This window comes from Nasonia vitripennis, chromosome 1 (genome assembly GCF_009193385.2).
Source record: "Nasonia vitripennis strain AsymCx chromosome 1, Nvit_psr_1.1, whole genome shotgun sequence".
Classification (NCBI taxonomy): Eukaryota; Metazoa; Arthropoda; class Insecta; order Hymenoptera; family Pteromalidae; genus Nasonia; species Nasonia vitripennis.
Window position 1 is genome coordinate 28,543,697 of NC_045757.1, and position 19,515 is coordinate 28,563,211.

Sequence of the window (19,515 nt, forward strand, 5' to 3'; positions counted from 1 at the left end):
AGATATTTATAAAATATGATTCATGATTGATAAGTACCTGACTTGATTTTGAACAGAAACTAAAGCTGCGTCCAGTCCATCGATCGAAGAAAAAATTAATTTTTCAACTGTAGTAATATTTTCAGTTTTATTGGCTTCATTACGGATTTCATCGATACCAGAGCGGACTTCTTCTACAGCTCGTAAAATAACGTTTTTTCTTTCGTCTAATAAACCCGTTTCTGCAACTGAAGTTTTTCTGCTGCTTCGAACAACAGATAATGAGTTTTGTAATTCTACAAGTGGTTCTATTAAATAACTTAAAATCAAAGTGGAATCTTTATTCTTTTCATCGTGATCAGTAGATCCAATACGATAAAAGAGTTCATTTAATGCATCTCTAAATGTATCAATTGGTTCATTAAGTATAGAAGCAACGTCGAGTTCTAAGTTATCTTCATTAGTTGAGTCCAAAGATATTTCGTGCATCCTTTCTCTGATTTCTTCGAGAGGTTTCGAAACATTTCGTAATACGCTTAAAATTTCTTGTCGATAATTCACTTCATCAAGAGCAACTGGTATTTGAGATTCGATATCTTCAAGAGCACGAGCCATCGCATCTAAACTTGCACGACTTGATGTTTCATCGCTCTCTGCTGTATGTGAATGTGCTTCTAGAGCCAATTGTAAGACGTTAAATTCAATAGCTCGAATTGGTTGATCAAGACGATTTAACAAAAGCAATTCGGGTGCTCTATGATCTTGCGTTTGCACTAAAGCTTCACGCACTTCTAGTATTGGCTGTAACAACTCTTTTAGAGATAATGATATCCGTTCGGCACTGTCGTAAGATTCAGCATGGGAAGATTCAGAATTAACATCAGATATTTCCACAGCTATTTTCGAAACTTTAGAACGAACGTTCAAAATCGTTCGTCGTAGATTTTCGAGTGCTTCTGCTAATTTGGATACAGAATGTGGTGTTGTGACAGATTCTTGTTCAAACTCTTCTAAAATCTCGGATATGTCTTTTTGAATTTCTTCTAAAGATTCAGATATCACGAAAGCGAATTCTTCTTTTGGATAAATTACGCGTTTTTCTGTAATTTTATCTAATCGTGCTCTTTGCACTTGATCCGGGGATTCATTAGATACTTCAGTAGCTCGATCTACTAATGATTCTATAGACATATCTGATTGTACAAGATTTTGAGTAGCTTCATCAGTTGATTGCGAATATTTATTCGCATCTGATCTTTGTGATGATTGATCATGTTCACTATCAACAAGTAATGAATCCGGAGTTCGTAATGATGCTTGTTCACCAACACTCAGATCCTGTATACTTTCAACTGCGGCCTTTTCACGAAAATCTTTATGACCGAAATCTATAGAAGAATAACTTTCAGATTGTATGTTGAATTCTTCTTCAATAGCTTTTTTCGTGACGATTTTCGAATGAAGTGTTATATCTTTTCTGATATCATCAATCAAATTTATGATTGACATAATAGGTTCTGTTTGAACAACCTCTTCTGCAAACGTTTTTGTAACAGCTTTTAATCTAAAATAAAATAATTTAAAATTTATAAACTTGTTAATTATAAATATACGTATAATTAATTAATTAGAGTTTACCTTTTTAATGGCTGAAGTATTTGAACTATAACTTGTTGTTCTCGCGAAGTACTATCTTCCGTCAGTAAAGCATTTTGTAATCTTAATAATGGTATTTTAAGATCAAGTAATTCCTCTATTAAATTTTCAATATTTGGCTCTGCACTAGTTGAAATTTTATCGATTGCGATCGCTGTATTTCCAATACTCTGTCTTAATTCACTGATTTTTGAAAATATAGGCGATGTTTCGACATTTCCAATGTCTTTTTGACATTTCTCTAATACAGTAGCCAAATCAAAGTGAACCGTACCCAATTCTGATGCCATTTGTAAATTGTCAATAGTTTGTTGCACTGCACTTTTTTTACCAAGCCCCATGACCTCCGTCGAATCAGCTTTATCTTTAAATACGTCTTCTTCAAGATCATCCAAAATCATGGGGATTTGCTGCTGTAATTCTTCCACAATTGCATAGATAGGTTTAATAACCACTGAAACTTCGACGTTAGGTTCGGATTTTTCGGTATGTTGAATAACTACTTGCATAACATTTTTTAATGAATCGAGTGGAGATACGATATTTTTTATAATTGGTATTTCATCTGATACTCTATCAACTGAAAGCGACAACTGTAAATCAATCAAAGGTTCTTTTAAGTTTATAAGAGCGTTTATAGTTTCGACCTTTCTTAGTGTAGTGGTTTTGTGGACAGCATAAGATACTGCGTCTCTTAACTCAGCTAAGCTTAATGCCAATTCTGATACTCTGGGAACTTTTGTTTCTTTTTCTTCAGTTGTGCTTTCAACTTCACGTAATACTGCGTTCACAGCAGTTTGAGCGTCAATCAAAGAATCAAGAATCATTTCTGGCAAATTATCATGCGATTCTTCGAAACTTTTGGATTTTATGTCTTTTGCTTTTGAAAGTTCCTCAGCTGCTGAGACTAAAGAAGTCTTCAAATTCACAACGAAATTTTTTCTATAATCACTTTCATAGCCTTCAAGTGCAACTACAAGGGCATCAAGTCTAGACAATATTTCATTAAATGCATCTGACATTTTGCTAATAACTTCACTAGTGTCTTCAGTATAGTTTCCTTGCATAACATACTTTGACGAACGTTCAAGATCTTCCAGAGGTCGCGCCAGGGATTCTACAAGTACAGCATCAATATTTTCTGTCCAAACACCAAACTATACGACACAAAATAAATAGTTACAAAATCATACATTGAAAGATGTAATATCTGTATTAAATTCTTACCTGATTCAAGGTTATGCTATTTAGGTATGCATTTAAGATATGATTAATTTTTTGCAAAGCAGTTCCCATTGCTGTTTTAAGTTCTGTATCAGCTTCTTTGAGAGTAGTCCCAAGTCTATTAGTAGTGCGTATAATCCGTTCAAGAACAATTGGACTCTCACTTATATTTCTTCCAGATAATTCATTTTCTAATTTAGCTAGTCCAAACAGAATTTCATCCACAGGATCTACTAATGACTCCAGTATTGACAAATTGATATGAATATTCCCATCGCTTTCTTCTCGTCTAATCAATTCTAAACCTCTCAACAACTCTTCAGTTGGGCCTCCGATCGTTTCTAAAATTGAAATCCTAACATTTTGAAGTAAGGACCTATCACCTGCACCTTTTAAAGCTTTAGTTTCGATATCATCAATCATTTCACAAAGATTTTGAATTGGAATTACAATATTATCTGTCACAAATGCATTTATTAAATTGTCATCTTCGTAAAGAAAATCTGAATCAATTAAAGCTTCTCTAATAATCAAAACTGGCTCGGAAATTTGTCGAAGCAAATCTACAAGTCTTTCTTTATTGGCCTTCGAAGCAGGTTTGTCTTCTTCCTCGTCATCTGCAAATGACACTTTAGTTTCTAATAATTTTTTATGATCTTCATCTTCGATACCCAACGAAGATTCTTCCGAACTGCCTTTCTCTCCTAGTCGACTTTTCTTCTTGTCTTTCTTATCTCCCTTTTTCTTCTTTTTCATTATTCCGGAAACAGAATCTAATGACGAATCACCAGCTTCGAGACTAGAAGTACCACTCATACTTCTTTTTCTAAGTTCTTTCTGATCTTTTGTATCTGCAGCGATACTTTCGGTTCTTGTACGGGCTGATGATAGAGCATCTGCAAATGCTTCGCTGTCGACATCCATATCAACATCCGCCTCTTCTTTCTTATGACTAGACGTCAATGGATCTTTTGCACTATGAAAACTTTCAGATTCCAGTTGTTCTTGAGCTTTTAAAGAAACACTTCCTGCTGACTTTCTTCTCGGTGGTCGTGTTGGTTCTCTGGCATCATCTATTGACTCGGTTAATGGAGACAATAGAGATACGCCATCCATAATTGACATATCTTCAAAGTCTGCTTCAGTACGTAAGTCATCACCCTCCTCTACACTTACAAAGTAATCTGGAGACACGTCGATAACCACCGCTTCCATCAACAAATTACCGGATGTAGATGTTTCTTTCACAAAACGCATTGGCGGTAACTCTACGACATTATGCTCTGAAATCAGAAAAATTATGTTCAAGGTATAGATACGAGATTTAGAAAAAATATAAATATTTAAAACAAACCTGTAACGTGTTCTGAAAGTTGATCAGCATACATCTCGACTATTTGTAATGCCTCTTCTTCCGTAAGATCAGGAGTTTCATAAAGACTGACTGAAACTTCTTTTCCATCGAAACTAAATGAAACTTCACCTCGATCATCAAGAGTTACGGAATGATCGGTCTGTGCCGTGTCTAAAAGCTGCGAGGTCCTTTCTTCGTGTATAGTCGAGAGCGAGAGATTTCGCGCTAATTCACGTTCGTGATCGATTTGTGATAACATGGCCGAAGTACCTTCAAGGGCTTGAGCTGAAGCAACACGATCTAAAAAATATGTGTTTCAATAAGCGATACAAATCGTCATATTATATTTTTTGGATATATTACCTTCAAAACCAAGAAGAGATGCAGAACTACTAACAGATCCCATACAGTTGGTTGCCTCGCAAGTGTAAGTGCCCAAACAGCATGTTCCGTCTTGGCCAGAAATTATCCTATGGATATCCCCAGGCTTGAGTTCTTCGCCATCTTTGTACCATTTTAATACGGGTTGCGGTACACCAATGACTTTGCATTCGAGATTCACTGCGCCACCATCAGATAGAATAGCACGTAGGTTTTCCAAAAATCTTGGTTTTTTGTAATGCCTTGGAATGATAAGTTTGAGAAAGCACGAAGTTACACTGTGACCGAAATCATTGCTGGCGACACACTTCCACTCGGCTTGGTCACAAAAATCGAGCCTTTTGATTTCTAAGTGGCAAATGCCAAGAGTTTCTCGCTCTATCCGGTACTTTTCTTCGTTATCTATGGGGTGATCGTCGCGATACCAAGCCAAGCTGGGTTCTGGCATAACGCTGACTAAAAATTACAATAAATAAATTTTAATATCAACAAATCTATGTTCAATAGTTACTCTTTGAAATAAGTACCTTGCACTGAAAACTTAAAGCTTTCGCTAATTTTTGCTTCACTGCTCCGTAAACCTTTGATGAACTTTGGCGGTTGATTGGTAGTGAGTAACTGAAGTCGCTCTTCTTCGTTAAGTTGGTTTTGAATGTCTTCGACTGTTAACTCTGCTGTGCTTTTAGCTTCGCCCATGCAGTTCTTTGCAATGCAGCAATAAGAGCCTGTAAATATAAATTTGAATTCAAAATCAGTATAGATAAATAAAGAAACAAAATATAATGATAATAATTTTACCTAATGAGTTTGTTCCAGTTAGTTGATATACATCACCGGGTTTAAGTTCCTGGCTGTCTTTGAACCACCTCAACAAGGGCGTGGGAAAACCGACTACTTTGCATTCGAATGATACGAGACCTTCTTCTGTCAATACTGCTTTCAAGCTCTCCATAAATCGAGGCTTTCTGTAGTTTTTTGGAACTGCCAACAAATTTCACAGGCATCGTGAAAATTTGGCCAATAGTAAGGTTACAATTCAAATTTACAAAGGATCTTATTGTTTGCTTACTGGACATTGCGACATAGCATGTAGTGAATTGTTTGACGTTTTCGGCACTGGTGGCAACGCACTTCCACTCGCCTTCGTCAACAGCTTCTACAGGATTCACTTGGATCGAATAGCCTCCTAACCCATCTTCCATAATTTTGTATCGATCGTCTGCCTCTACTCGGCCTTCTTTATTGTACCATATGATTTCTTTCGGCCATGGTGGTACTTGAACTAAAATAAATATTAAATATAAATTGCAGTTGTAAACAGTAAGGACAGATTACAAACGAGTCATACCTTTGCAAGACAGAGACAAGCTTTCTCCAATTTTACAAGATTCGTCTCTCAAAATCGATTTAAAAATCGGCGGATCTCCGGTTACTATAAATGTATCGGCTGGCTTCAACGAACCTTCTCTGCTTCCTTTACCAACAACGTGAACCTTAGAAAAAATAAACGATCGGAGTTGTCACACGAGAACATCTGAGTTATTTGTTGAGTGAAAATGTTTACTTACTCTAGAGGATGAATAGGCTGTGCCCATGCAGTTCACTGCTTCGCATGTGTATGTTCCCAGGGATGTGGGATCGTCGGGGTTGGCCGTCAACGCGAAAACGTCGCCGGCTTTGATTTCTTTGTCGTCTTTGAACCATTTTAAGACTGGCGTAGGTACTCCGACAACTTTGCATTCTAACGATACAGTGCCTGTCTCCGTCAGCAGTGCACGGAGTTCGCTAACGAATTCTGGCCTCTTATAAGCTTTCGGGACTGGAAATTGAATATTAATGTTTAATCCTTTTGATGAATATTTTATTCATGATTTATTGAATTCAATAGAAGCGTCAGTACAATGCAAACATTTAATACACATTAGAGTTGGATAAATAAGAAAGCTAAAGAAACGATCAAGGCAACTAATAGCGTAACCTTGAGACTCATCAAAAAGCATTTTCCAACCAAGCACCATATTTGCATTTGAAGAGTATACCTAGGACATTAAGGTGCGAAGTGCAGGACGATCTGCCAGATAGGTTCTCGGCCATGCAGGTCCAATGGCCTTGATCCTCGACGGTCACCGGCGCGACGTCCACGCAATAAAAGTTTCCCTCGTGCACGAAGGAAAACCTCGGTCCCGCCTGGATCGGCTCGTCGTTTCTGTGCCAAGACACCTAAAATTGGATCATAATTAAAGCGAGCGCAAGCACAAGCTTCGTCCACGAGCCCCGTGCTCAAGCCTCTTAATAGCTTAGCTGCAACGCTGCTGCCCAGCCCTTCAAGTTGAGAAAGAGCGAGAGAGAGTGAGAGAGAGAGAGAGAGAGAGAGAGAGAGAGAGAGAGAACGAGCCTCGCGAAACTATAAATCTAAGTTCGCTCTCGCCGTTCAGACACGGCTGAGTCAGGAAACGCGTCAGGGCGTAATTTTAACAATGCGACTTGCGATTTATCTAAACTCGTGAATTTTTCTTCCTGGAATTTGTTGGAATTGGAATTTCGTAAAAATTGTAATATATATCAACATACAAAATGATTATAAACACTACTCAAATGTTGAAATTAGCATTAGATTTTCAATTGCGCTACTTATATCGAATTTAATCTAAGTCTATCAAGTATGTTTTTTAAAAATCAAAAATAAACACCTCAACTGTGATCAGGTGTAAATAAATCACTAATCCTTTAATAACCAACGATCAATCAAATTTCTGAAATATTCTCAAAACTACATTAGATCCCTCAAACATCTACTCCCATCAACCGAAATATAGCAAACTCAGCGATCCGAATTTTGACGAAGTAATTTGCGAGCACAGCAGCCCATAAATCAACCTCGAACCCAAGTTTTCCGCATACCTAAATATAAACCAATTATTCTCACCGGACTCCTCGAAATTTCACAGACCGTCGACCATTTTTCCCCCCTTCGTCAAAATATCGCCCTCCACCTTCTCAACGATCTCCGTGAAACTCTTCATAGTCGCGGCCGTAAATCCGTGCATTTCGTCGAAGTTCAATGAGCAACTCGTCTTCGCTGCACAAAATGCGGATACAATAATAGTAGCGGTCTCCGACCCCAGGGATTTTCGGCTTTCGCGCGTCCATATAATTCACACGCACACGCGGCTCCTCCCCTCGAGAGGGTCGAAATGTCGCGACGTCGAAAATGCGGAAGACATATCGGGCAGTTGTTCGAGAGCCGCGAAACCAAAGTGCTTTGAACTTTATGTAGCCGCGTGTAGGTATGTACCTAGACTAGGGTTGCGCGCACTGCTTCGCCAGATTTAGGAGATTAAACGCGGAGACCGGCGCGTTTTCTCGGTAACATTGCGCTTCGTTGTTTTTGCTCGTGGGCTTTTCTCGTTCTTTTGCTATTGTACTTGTGTAACGACTATGGGATATAATTAAATGTAGCGAGAGAGAGTGCCGAGCTGCTTGCTTTTCGGAGACAGTTACAAATCGTTACAAACTATTTTAGTGCCGTTTGAGCTGGAAGTTTTCTATTATTTCCAGCTCTCATAGAATATTTTTCGCTTATGCTTGACTTATTAGATGTATATCAAATTTACACAAATAGCTACAATTGTTATATTCGTGGATACTCAAAGATTTTGGAACGCATTATACGTACGAATTCGTGCTCGTATAACGAATACTGACCGTTCCAAAAATAACGTTCTAGCAGGCTTTCAAGTAGCATGTTATTAAATTACTAAAATAATCGAAATTATTTCATTGTCGTTCTTTTTCGTTAAGACCCTTATGACCCTATCAATAAAATACGAGACAACTGACCTTCGGATCGGTGGTGCTTCGTATTTCGACGAGGAATCGCGTCCTCGTGCCGACTTTGACCGTGAGATCGGTGAGTCGGCGTAGGAAGAGGGGCGGATCGCCCTCCTCCGTAAACGAGGGCTCGTCCACACTCATATGTATTCTCCTGGAGAAGAGTCGCTCGGATTCGTTGTCGTGAGGCAACTTCTTGGCTATGAGGGCGTAGTGGCCCGCGTCATCTCTGCTCGCGTGCTGCAGCGTCAGCTGTACTCGGTTCCCGCGCGCCTCCACGCGGAAACGGTCGCTCGGCATCGGCGGCTCCCCTCGATGCCTTAGAAGAGAGAATTCGTTGATCGTTATTTTTATATTAATTTTTCGTCGAATCATTTTAAGCAATCTTCTTTAAAATTATTGATATTTTTCATTTTTGCTTAAAAACTTATTCGACTTCTATTCTATACAAACTTATCTTCGTTCTATACAAACTCTACACAAAATAACTTTGTGCAGCTTTCGATGAGTGAATTATGTACCCTATGACTCCACAATCAAGCTTATCAATCTTAACGAATAACCCTTTTTAATTTGACAAGTAAATTGGGGCCGGTGTTGAAATTCACGTAACGTCGGATCGATGACTCTGTTTTTCTCTACGGCACATGCGATGGCGATCGTCCAATAAGATCGTCTTCAATAGCTTCGCACCCTCTTAACGTACTCGGTATTTTCATGCAAAAATTTGCCATTTCATTTGAACTTCTGGGAAATCGGATTTAGCAACATCAAAACTACATAAACTCTTAACTTTTGAAAATTAACTAGAATCAAGAAACGTAAGTGCGATAACGCTTGACTAGTTACATTTTTAAGAATTGTAGGTAAAAAAAGTCATAAGAATGAAGCAGTTCCTTCATTTGTCATATTGTCAAAGTTTATTTCGATCTCGGATATCCATAGTTACTTTATGTCAATTGAAAAATCTCCAAAGATATCAGTTCGAATGTTTGTCAATCACAGTGTTTTATCATAGTACTTCATGCACTAAATTATAGACCACTTCTGCTATTGTCTCAAGAATCTCACGATCGACCCAAATAAGCAGCTGCAGTCATAGAGGTTACACTGAGTCCACCAGGATGAATTTGGATAAATATGAAGGCAGTTATAGAAAGAGTGGACCAACAAAAGTCATTTTCGGCATAGTTAAACAGCGCCTGTACGCCACCTATCTTCGGTGGCCGGAGACACCAAGAGTTTAAACGATAGAGGAAGAGCCAGTCCAATGGTTTTTAATGCAAATTTGAATTGGTATGCTTAGAATATTTTAATTTGAAGTAATATATTGTGTACCAAAGGTGTAAAGTAGAGAGATGCGATTTTCTCGGGTAAATATACTACTTGAGAAAGACAGAGAAGCGACGAATCCTGCATAGCCCTTGATGCGTACCATAGTTTTTGTAACGCATGTATTGATTTCCGCGTTTTTGTGCCTATAAGCGGAACTAAGGTGTCTTTTTTGCCACAGCATCTCAATAGTACATTACGATACGTAGGTCACGAGTATCGTATAGAATTTTATAGCACAGCCTACCTAAGCCCGCTGTCACGCCTATCCGTGTCATAAGCGGCCCTATTTTGCACCGTGAGGTTAGTCATGAATTGCCCCGCAATGAGAAAAAACACCTACATAAGTTATCACTTTTCTTAATTTTTACGTTTTTGATTTAATTATATTGATGTGTTCATAGAGATCCAGAACGAAAACAAGCAGCTAATCAGGAAACGCATACAAGATGACCATGCCTTCTTTGAAGCCGCGGGAAATAGATTCGAAACTATAGAGAACTTTGAATACATAAGCATGGATTTGAACTTGCGGATATGCTATACCAGGATTAGTTGAAAATAGCACACACTTAACTGAATATACAGTTGTGTCATTTATTATTATCTCAATAATGATTTATGCCAATGTTTTATGTCTCAAACTACTATAGCAAATAGTAAAAAAACAGTAAAACGGCGACCGTGCTAAAATAAAACAAATAAAATCATAGCAATATGATCATTCTTATAAACTGATTTTTCTAGCTACTAGGTTAACCTATACGTTTGATTACGTTTTCCGATCACGGCAGTGTATTTCTTAGATAACTAAAACAATTAAACATCTTACATCAATCGAAAAATTATCTCACAACATGAAAAAGGTCGAAGAAGTCGAACAAACATAATCGCTACAGCAATTTCCTACATGCCAAAATTATCACCGAAAAGCTGTGACCCCCGCAAGCTCCATCTCATTCAACCGTAGAGTACCAGACAGCTCTCGCATTCACGCGCGCACCAAACGACATTGCGCAAGCTCTCCCGTCGCGTCGCCCGAATTCCAAGAGCTACACACCGCCCTCACGAGCGAGCTTGCAACCTTGAACGCTCGCAACTTGCGGCACACGTACCGCGTACGACAGAGATTTTCACCGAACACCCACCTTTGGACAAAGGCTGTGCTTGTTATGCTTTTTTTAAAGGTTTCTATGATATTTGTGTTTTTGAGAGTTTTATATACTATTAGAGTATTTAATATACTATGACTATTATAATGTGTAAAACAGGAGTGCTAAAGGTTGCCCGCTCATCAATCATGCAATGTTCATTAGGTTGTAAATTCTAGAAAGTGTTTATTTCTGTACCGAATATTACGAAAATTTGTAGCAGTAATGGTAATTATACTGAGAAAAATAAACAGGAAGCTAGTTTTTTCTTCTAAACTTAGAACGTATTTATTCTGCGATACATCTGTACATTTTTAACGAATTTGTTTTAAAATAGAGCTACGCGATGCATATGAATTAGGATTTTACATACTGTGACCTATGTTTGAAATCCTCCTAAGTTGACTGATAATCACGAACGACATTCATGGTTGAACTATAACTTTCGAATAAAATATCTACTTATATCGTTCATAAAGTATATATTTTAAAAAATCATAAGTTCTTCCATTTTTCGGTAATAACGTCATGCAGTATTTGTTTAATCATTTAAATATCTATAATAGTCCATCAGAATTGAATAATTTGAACAGCCTGAAATCATCATTGCGATTAATAAACTTGTAGGAAAAAAATGACCTGTTAGTTTCAATCTCTTACAAACCAAGAAGACTTCCAAAGCTAAACACATGTCGGTCTCTAAAAGCTCGAGTCAGTCTGTCATAAAAATACAACCCTTCCATTCATTTCCCACATCTCCAACCGCAGACTCAACCACATCCGCGGACAGCTGCGCCGAATCGGCACCGGTCGAAGGCAGCAGTAGCTTTTCAGGATCATTGGACGTCCCGTGAGTTATGTCACGGCTGGTATAAAGCCGCGAGCTTACGTCAGTTATACACACACGAGGGCGGTTCGCTCGCGCACGATATTTCTAGATCATCGAGCGCAAGCTCTCCGGCGCTATAGATCCTCTTTGAACGAATTTTCACTCCGACGCTCGCTTTCACGAAAATACTCGAGCTTTTATATCCACGAGCGTCAGTTGCGTGCACGTGGGCTAACCTTATTTACGCGCAGCGTGTTTTTATTTTTTTAGTCGATGTGAGCTTGCGCGAATTTCAGCGTGGATGACTTTTATGGCTTTGAAAATGTTTAGTGACGCTGAGGGTTATTACTTTGACGATTTGTTGAAATGGTTTAGGCGGGTGAATTTATTGTAGCTTTCGGATAGATTTTCTTGGACTCGAATAGACGTTATATATATATATATATATATATATATATATATATATATATATATATATGTATATATATATATATATATATATATATATATATATATATATATATATTGGATTCAAATAGAGCTTGGTGGACGTCAGCCGGATATTACTTGGAAGACTTTCTTCGCTTGTTCTAATTTTAAATGAAAATTAGTACGTTGTTTAGGAAAATATGCAAATGCAATGAAATTCGCATCAGATCGTATGTTAAAAATGCAGAATTGCAATAAACTATCATAACTAGAACAATGCAGAGTTGAAGCTATTCTAAAAAGATAAATGAGTTTCTTAAGTATGTGCCCAATAGAGCTATTTCTAATCAAAGTATGACCATGACCCACATTACCAGACTGCACTAATGCTTCTTCTAACTATTTCATCTCAATTATCAACAACATTGTTTATCGTTGCAAGAGACTAAATGCCATCCTCAGTTGATTGTGAAAAATTAAAATTGGAAAGTAACCAAAGAGGTCCTTTATTTTTTAAGATAAAAATGACCGAAATACCTATTGTAGTCTAATAATGTCGACTCGCATTTGCCAACAATGGATTAATTGCACCTGATTCTTGGAAGCCGTTACGTTGAAGAAAAAGCTCTTTGATATTTTCATTCATGCTTTTGATTATCATTTCATCGTCATTCGTATACTTTCTTCTATATCTCTAAAAAACAAAGCACTTTCTCACGAGCCATTAATCACTCAATGAAATCCAGTTTCCAAAACACGACGTCCGCAACATAATATCACACCCCGATCGATCATTTGCCCAACCACCAAATTTACCGATAACTGGAGCGTCGAGTCGATCCCCAAATATAGTACTTCTTCTCTTTGTCGCATTTGCAGCATTGACTTCCCATGACTCGTCCTCGATGATATCCCGATGATCACACGATCCTCATGATCCATCGATTTCTCCCGCTCCTCTTCTTCAACCGTCCACAAACACGTATATACAACAAAAGCTTCTCTCTCACACCATCACACTCGGCACCTCACTTCCATTTAATACTCGAAAAAATTGCTGGTTCACGCAGCGTATAAATATACATTTTCACCAACAACGTGTCTTCCTTCTTTTTTTAGCCGCACACGCACGACGACCTAATTTTCCTAACAACTGTGTTAGCCCGTACATCCATCGAGACTACACAGAACCGCGAGTCTACATTACTATAGTCTACACACATCGAGCGAGCTTTTTTAATTTACTTCGCGTCGTTCGACCGGTCGAGCGTATGAAGGAAGAAAAAAGAAGATGAGGACGGAGAGAAAAACGCGCGGGAGATACTATCAGACGCGAACAGAGATCGCGCGAGCTTGCGTCGTCGACGCGCCGCGAAACGTCACAATAAAGCCCGGCGAAGAAGCTCCGCGGCGCTGCAGAGTGTGTCTCGGGGAAGAGCGCAGTCGCGCCACCGAAAAGCCCCGGCCTATTTCGAAGCGCGCGAGAGAGAACTGATGATGCCGCTGCAATACTCTCGAAGATCCGCGACGAGAGCTGTAAATGTCGCGGGAGTGAGTTGGGAGCTTTTGCAAGCTAGCGTCCAAGAATTCAGCGTATGACAAACTTTCACGGAAAACTAAAAAAAAGCTGTGTACTGAAGCACAAATCATTTAAAAAGCAATGAATCTCCTCGAACAATTAATCATATTAATTTCGGCACTCAAAAGACAATCAAAATTACACATCCCATTTATTCATCGCTTCTCTCTGTCTGTCTGTCTGTCTGTCTGTTTCTCTCTCTCTCTCTCTCTCTCTCTCTCTCTCTCTCTCTCTCTCTCTCTCTCTCTCTCTCTCTCTTTCTCTCTCTCTCTCTCTCTCTTTCTCAAGTCGTATGTTTACCCGAGAAAATCACATCTCTCTCGGCCCGTGTCTAATCTCCCAACGAGCGCGAGTCGTTTTGGCAGCATAAGCTCATGTCCCGCCGTGCCCTGGCGCGCGCAAAATAGGTCAAGAACCGCTTAGACGCTCTCGCGAGAGAGACGTCACGGGCTTTTGAACTTGAAAAAATTTTATTGGCGTTTATATCATCCGCCGCCGCCGCCGCAACTCTGTTGCACCGACCTATGCCTGCCAGCTCGTCAGCTGTGTACCTTTTACTCGCAAACAATGCTTCGTTCGTATTCGAATATCCCGCTATTAATAGGGTGATTACGCAATATCATTCAACTTTTGTTAGAATCTGAAATATTCGCTAAAAATAGCCCCGTTCGAAATAGACGCGCATGATAATTTTTGCGAACGCTAAAAGCTGATTCGGGAAGTGTAATTTACAAATGTGTTTTTGGTGTAAACCGGCAAAAGGATGATTTACTTTATTATCGCGAGCAATGTTTGCGCTGGGTTTGATGAATTTGTTTATCCTCCATGTGCTGAAGGAATAATATTCGGAATGCAAGATTTGCTTAGCAAAAGTGTCACATAATTTTCCAACAAACTCCTTACGCACGAGTGTGCAGGCCCGGACTGGCCGTCGGGGATTTGGGAGAAGTCCCGGTGGGCCGCAGGGCCGCGGGGTCTCGGGGCTGCGGGGTCTCGTGGCCTCGGGACTGCGGGGCCGGCCATCCCACTATACATAAATCCTAAACCTTAAACCTATTATCCCACGCACAACCAGCCGAAAACGAAAAACGTTTCAATAATGAAACTGTAAAAATTAAATCGAAAGCCAACTACCCACATATGCATGTACAGCGATTCACAGTGAAAAAGAGTTCCAGTAATAAAATCATTTTCAAATGAAATTATCCTGTGAAAATTATAGTTGAGATTAATATTGAATGCTTTTCTTGTGTTTATATTTATTTTTAAGGTAAAAGCGTGCGTAAATTATTTTCATTTCAATGCATTGTAATAGGCATGTGGCTATTGGAATAAGCACGCTCTCGCGAAGCCCTTGTGTCTGCGGGCTGGCGGCCTTGACGTATATCGGCGCATGCGCTAAATGTTTGCTTCACAGCTGACTCGATATCCGCTTCTCGTAAAGATGTGCATTATTCATTGAGTATTGCCGATCAGTAAACAATAATCATTAGGCTTTTATAATAAAATACGATTGAAGGAGTATGAAAGTTTGATAACTTTATTGAACGCAAGTTTGGAAAGTCAAACGACATTTGAAGAAACGTGTTATAGTGCTATAAGAATCTCGTCATATGGCGGCTTCTGATATTTGCGTTGTATCCAGTATTTATACTTCGATTTATACTTGTTTCATATGAGCTATAACAATTGTAATTTGTGATCTATTGGGAATCAAAAAACCATGAGTACTGGTGCGATAATGAATAATAAATATTTCTTTTGACGGATTTACTATTTGATCGGAAAATTTTTGTAGGTTGTACAATGCTTAAAACTTTTTTTTCAACGATATTTTCTTTCCTTGGATTAATAATTTTATAGAAATGATTTTTAAATAACAGATATTTCATTGAAGAATGTCGTCAAAGGAGACAAGAAAGAATAAACCTAAAGAAGGTGCAGCTAAAAAAAGGGAAAAGGAAAGAAAATTATTAGAACAATCTAGTAAAAACTGTAACAAAATCGGCGAGTTATTTTCGCAACAAAATAAATTGAAAAATAATGCTTTTTCCAAAGTCAAAACGAAACCGAAACAAACGATACTTCGATCAGCAATGATTCTATAGAGCACAAAAAAGAAAGAAATTATAAAGAAGAATTAATACAAGATGTATCGAATGATTTGAGTGTTTGTGAAGAATATGACAATAATGATGGGTTGAATATTGAGCATTTGAACAATAATAATTATATTGAACATCAGAGCGAAAAGAATATTTTCAATGAAAATGTCATATTATCTGAAAAGGAATCGACTCAAAGTATTCCTGTTGATTTTAATTTTTTTGAAAAGCCTAAGCAGCAAGACCAATCGTTATTTTTCAAATACCACCCAAAACAAATGACTAAAGATCCTGTTATTGCTAAAACCTTTTACCGGAAGGATGGTTCACACAGAATGTGGTTATCTTATAGCGAAAAAGAAGATGCTCTATTCTGTTGGCTATGTTTAGCTCTGTCTGCTACGTCAGTAGCCCGTTTCTCACAGGATTCACAGATAGAAAACATAAATGAAAGGATTGATGAACATGAAAAATCCATAGCTCATAAGAATTGCGTCGACAGTTTTTTCTTAGGGCAGAATGATTCAAATGCTGCACAGCTACTCTTTGCAAATGACAACAGCTTGAGGAATAAAGAAGTGACGAAAAACAGAAAAATATTAGAACGTATAGTAGATATTAACAAACTCATAGGTATATTGATTTTATAACTAGTTTTTATAATATTAATCATAAATTATTAATTATTTTTTAATAATAACAATTTGAAGGTAAACGTGGTCTCAGTTACCGAGGTAATAAAGTTGAAGCTGCATATACACTAGAAGATAATGGCGTAGATCATGGAAATTTTCTAAAAATTCTTCTACTTTTAGCAAAATATGATTCTATTTTACAAAATCATATTAAAGAATGTATCAACAAAAGTAAAATTAATCATTCTTTGAAGCCTACAGGTAAAATAGGCAGAGGAAATTTCGTAAGTATGTTGTCAAAAACAACTATTAACCACATTTTAGACATAATCGCAAATCTTGTCAAAAATACCACCGCCAAAGAAATAAACGCAACCAAAATGTTTTCTATACAAATTGACACTACACAAGATATAACGAGTAAAGATCAATGCTCTATTATTACACGTTATGTAAATAATGATATAATTTATGAAAGATTATTGAGTATGGTTCAGTGTCAAGATTCGACTGGTAAAGGTTTCAAAGAGCTTGTAGGGAGAACTCTTGAATCTTGTAATATTAGTATTAAACAATGCGTGGGAACTTCAACAGACGGAGCAGCAAATATGCAGGGTCAGTATAATGGCTTTACTGCATTATTTTTATTTTTATTATCTTCAGAAACTCCATTACTAATGCATGTATGGTGTTATAGTCATGTATTAAACCTGGTAATGATTGATGCAACGAGTAGCACCATTACCTCCGAATCATTATTGGGGTTATTAAATAAAACAGCTGCATTTATTCGAGATTCTTATAACAGAATGGACATTTGGGTATCATCGTTATCATCTAATGATAATAGGAGATTAAACTTAATAGGACAAACAAGATGGTGGACCAAAGATACTGCGCTGACAAAAATTTTCGGACCTACTGGAAATGTCGAGAAATCTTTATATCTAGTTCTTATTACTACGCTTGAAAAAATTGAAAACGATACTCGATCAAAAGCTGATACACGGGTAAACGCTAAGTCTTACAGAGAAGGATTTTTAAAATATGAAACTGTTTTAACTGCATTTATTTTTCGTTGTATATTTGATATTACAACACATTTATCAAACTATCTTCAAACAAGTGGTCTTGATATTTTGAAAGCGTTTAATATGGTACAAGTAACAATTAAAACATTAAAAATTCTTAGAATAAAATTTGATGATATGAACAAAACGGCGGATGATTTTATAAAGAGGGCAAATCGGCAATTAGAAGAAAAAGGTCTAGAATCTCAAATAGAAATCAGTTTACCACAAAAAAGACTGAGAAAGAAAAAACGAATGCCGGGTGAAAATGCTACTGATGAGGTTATTTCTGATCCGAACGAAGCATTTAGAATAAATAATTTTAATATAATCATCAACACAGCTGTATCGACCTTAGAACGTCGCTTTGAAGAATTCAATAATCAACTATATGCAGATCTTGCTTGGTTAGATCCAAGGAGTTTCAATGAAATAAGAGTCAGTGGATTACAAGCTCCGACACTTGAAGTACTTTGCGAAAAATCGATTTCTTTCGAGCCAGATATGACTGCTGAAAGTTTGCGAAACGAACTAATTAATTTAGCTACGCAGTGGAACGTACTAAAAAGTACACATTTAGTAGATTATTCTATGAATTTTGAAGACGACGACATTGAAACGTTATCAGATAATGAACGTGATGAAGCTTTTGAAAGAGAATCGAAGAAAAAGCACGTTTCATGTAAAAATTGCGCGATTTGTTGTTTTCGATTATTGAATAAGTATAATTTATTAACAGGAACATTCCCTCTCATTGGTTTAGCATATAAATATATGCTAATGCTATCCTTCACTCAAGTAGCTTGTGAAAGATCCTTTAGCATTTTAAAATTTATAAAAAATCGACTACGAAGTACCACGACACAAGAAAGATTAGAAGCGTTTATGCTTATGTCAAGCGAAAAAGACATTGTACAAGACATTACTCTGGAAATGATAACAGATGGTATGGCACAAAAATGTTCAGTGTTTCAGAAATTATTATTGTATTAAAAATAAATCAGTATTAAATTCGATTACGATCTATGTGTAAATGATATGTTGTATAAACTTAACCTAGTCCAGCATTTTCGACATAGAAAATTTTTTTTTAGTATTTTGAGGGCCGGTAGTTTTGAAATTCCCGGGCCGCCAACGCACCTCAGTCCGTCCCTGCGAGTGTGTGTGTACAACCTGCAGACGATAAAAAGCTCCCAAAGACCAAAACCATCAATCCCTACGCGCGGCGATAGAAATTCCCCCAAACAGCCAAGAAAATAATCTCCACATCGAGAAGCACACATACACACACATGCGCGAAAACGCGCAATACTCTCTTTTCACGAATCAGCCGCTGCTCGGGCTGCTAAATTCGACGCGGCTCGCTCGGCTTTCGTAATCGACTCGCGCATTCTCGTAACTCTCCGGCACAGCTCCTGCGAAAAACGAAGAAAAAATTGAAGCTTTCGCATCACGATGCAGCGAACCGATTTTTCGGGTCGTGGTCGCCGCTCCAGAGGTTCGTGAGAGCACGATGTAGAGAAGAGGTGATGAGTATATAAGAATATTCGCTGCCCCTGGCATTGAAGTAAGCAGTGGCTGCACGACTACGAAATGACGCGACGAGAATAATTCCGACCTCGCGAAATTAAGTTGACGCCGGCTTGAAATAACACCTCGCCCGCCGATCCTTGGCACAAAGTGCGACTCGGTTCTCCTAGAAATCGGGACGATTTGCCAGCTATACGCCGATGTATGTATGTGTGTGCCGGTGCATGGTTTTCTCTTTATGAATTTATGACAATTTTCCAGAGATTTATTTAATAGAATCAGTTGTAGAAGTGCATGTACGATTGGTACCGATCGACAACAATTTTTAACAGAATAATAAACTATGGCATGAGCTTCGATAAAAAGTATTTTCGAACGTAATCAAATTACATCTACGTGTCAAAGTAAACGATTTAATTTCCAATATATT

General features: G+C 37.9%; 1 protein-coding gene across 5 annotated transcripts in view; it reads right to left on the reverse strand.

The window, feature by feature from the left end:
* LOC100118487 (titin homolog) overlaps positions 1 to 19,515 on the reverse strand; it is a 98,083-nt gene that overhangs the window by 74,734 nt on the left and 3,834 nt on the right. For 4 of the 5 annotated variants that reach the window (XM_031933620.2, XM_031933621.2, XM_031933618.2 and 1 more), the window contains exons 3-14: positions 8,435 to 8,744; positions 6,634 to 6,814; positions 6,163 to 6,413; positions 5,943 to 6,087; positions 5,664 to 5,876; positions 5,393 to 5,575; positions 5,122 to 5,319; positions 4,577 to 5,050; positions 4,214 to 4,513; positions 2,863 to 4,142; positions 1,618 to 2,792; positions 38 to 1,543 (exon numbers count right to left, since the gene is read on the reverse strand). In XM_031933620.2, the coding sequence (XP_031789480.1) occupies positions 38 to 1,543; positions 1,618 to 2,792; positions 2,863 to 4,142; positions 4,214 to 4,513; positions 4,577 to 5,050; positions 5,122 to 5,319; positions 5,393 to 5,575; positions 5,664 to 5,876; positions 5,943 to 6,087; positions 6,163 to 6,413; positions 6,634 to 6,814; positions 8,435 to 8,744 (6,216 nt within the window). Of the gene's footprint in view, positions 1 to 37; positions 1,544 to 1,617; positions 2,793 to 2,862; positions 4,143 to 4,213; positions 4,514 to 4,576; positions 5,051 to 5,121; positions 5,320 to 5,392; positions 5,576 to 5,663; positions 5,877 to 5,942; positions 6,088 to 6,162; positions 6,414 to 6,633; positions 6,815 to 8,434; positions 8,745 to 12,982; positions 13,657 to 19,515 lie in introns of those variants that run through there. The other variant, XM_031933619.2, reaches the window with a different exon arrangement.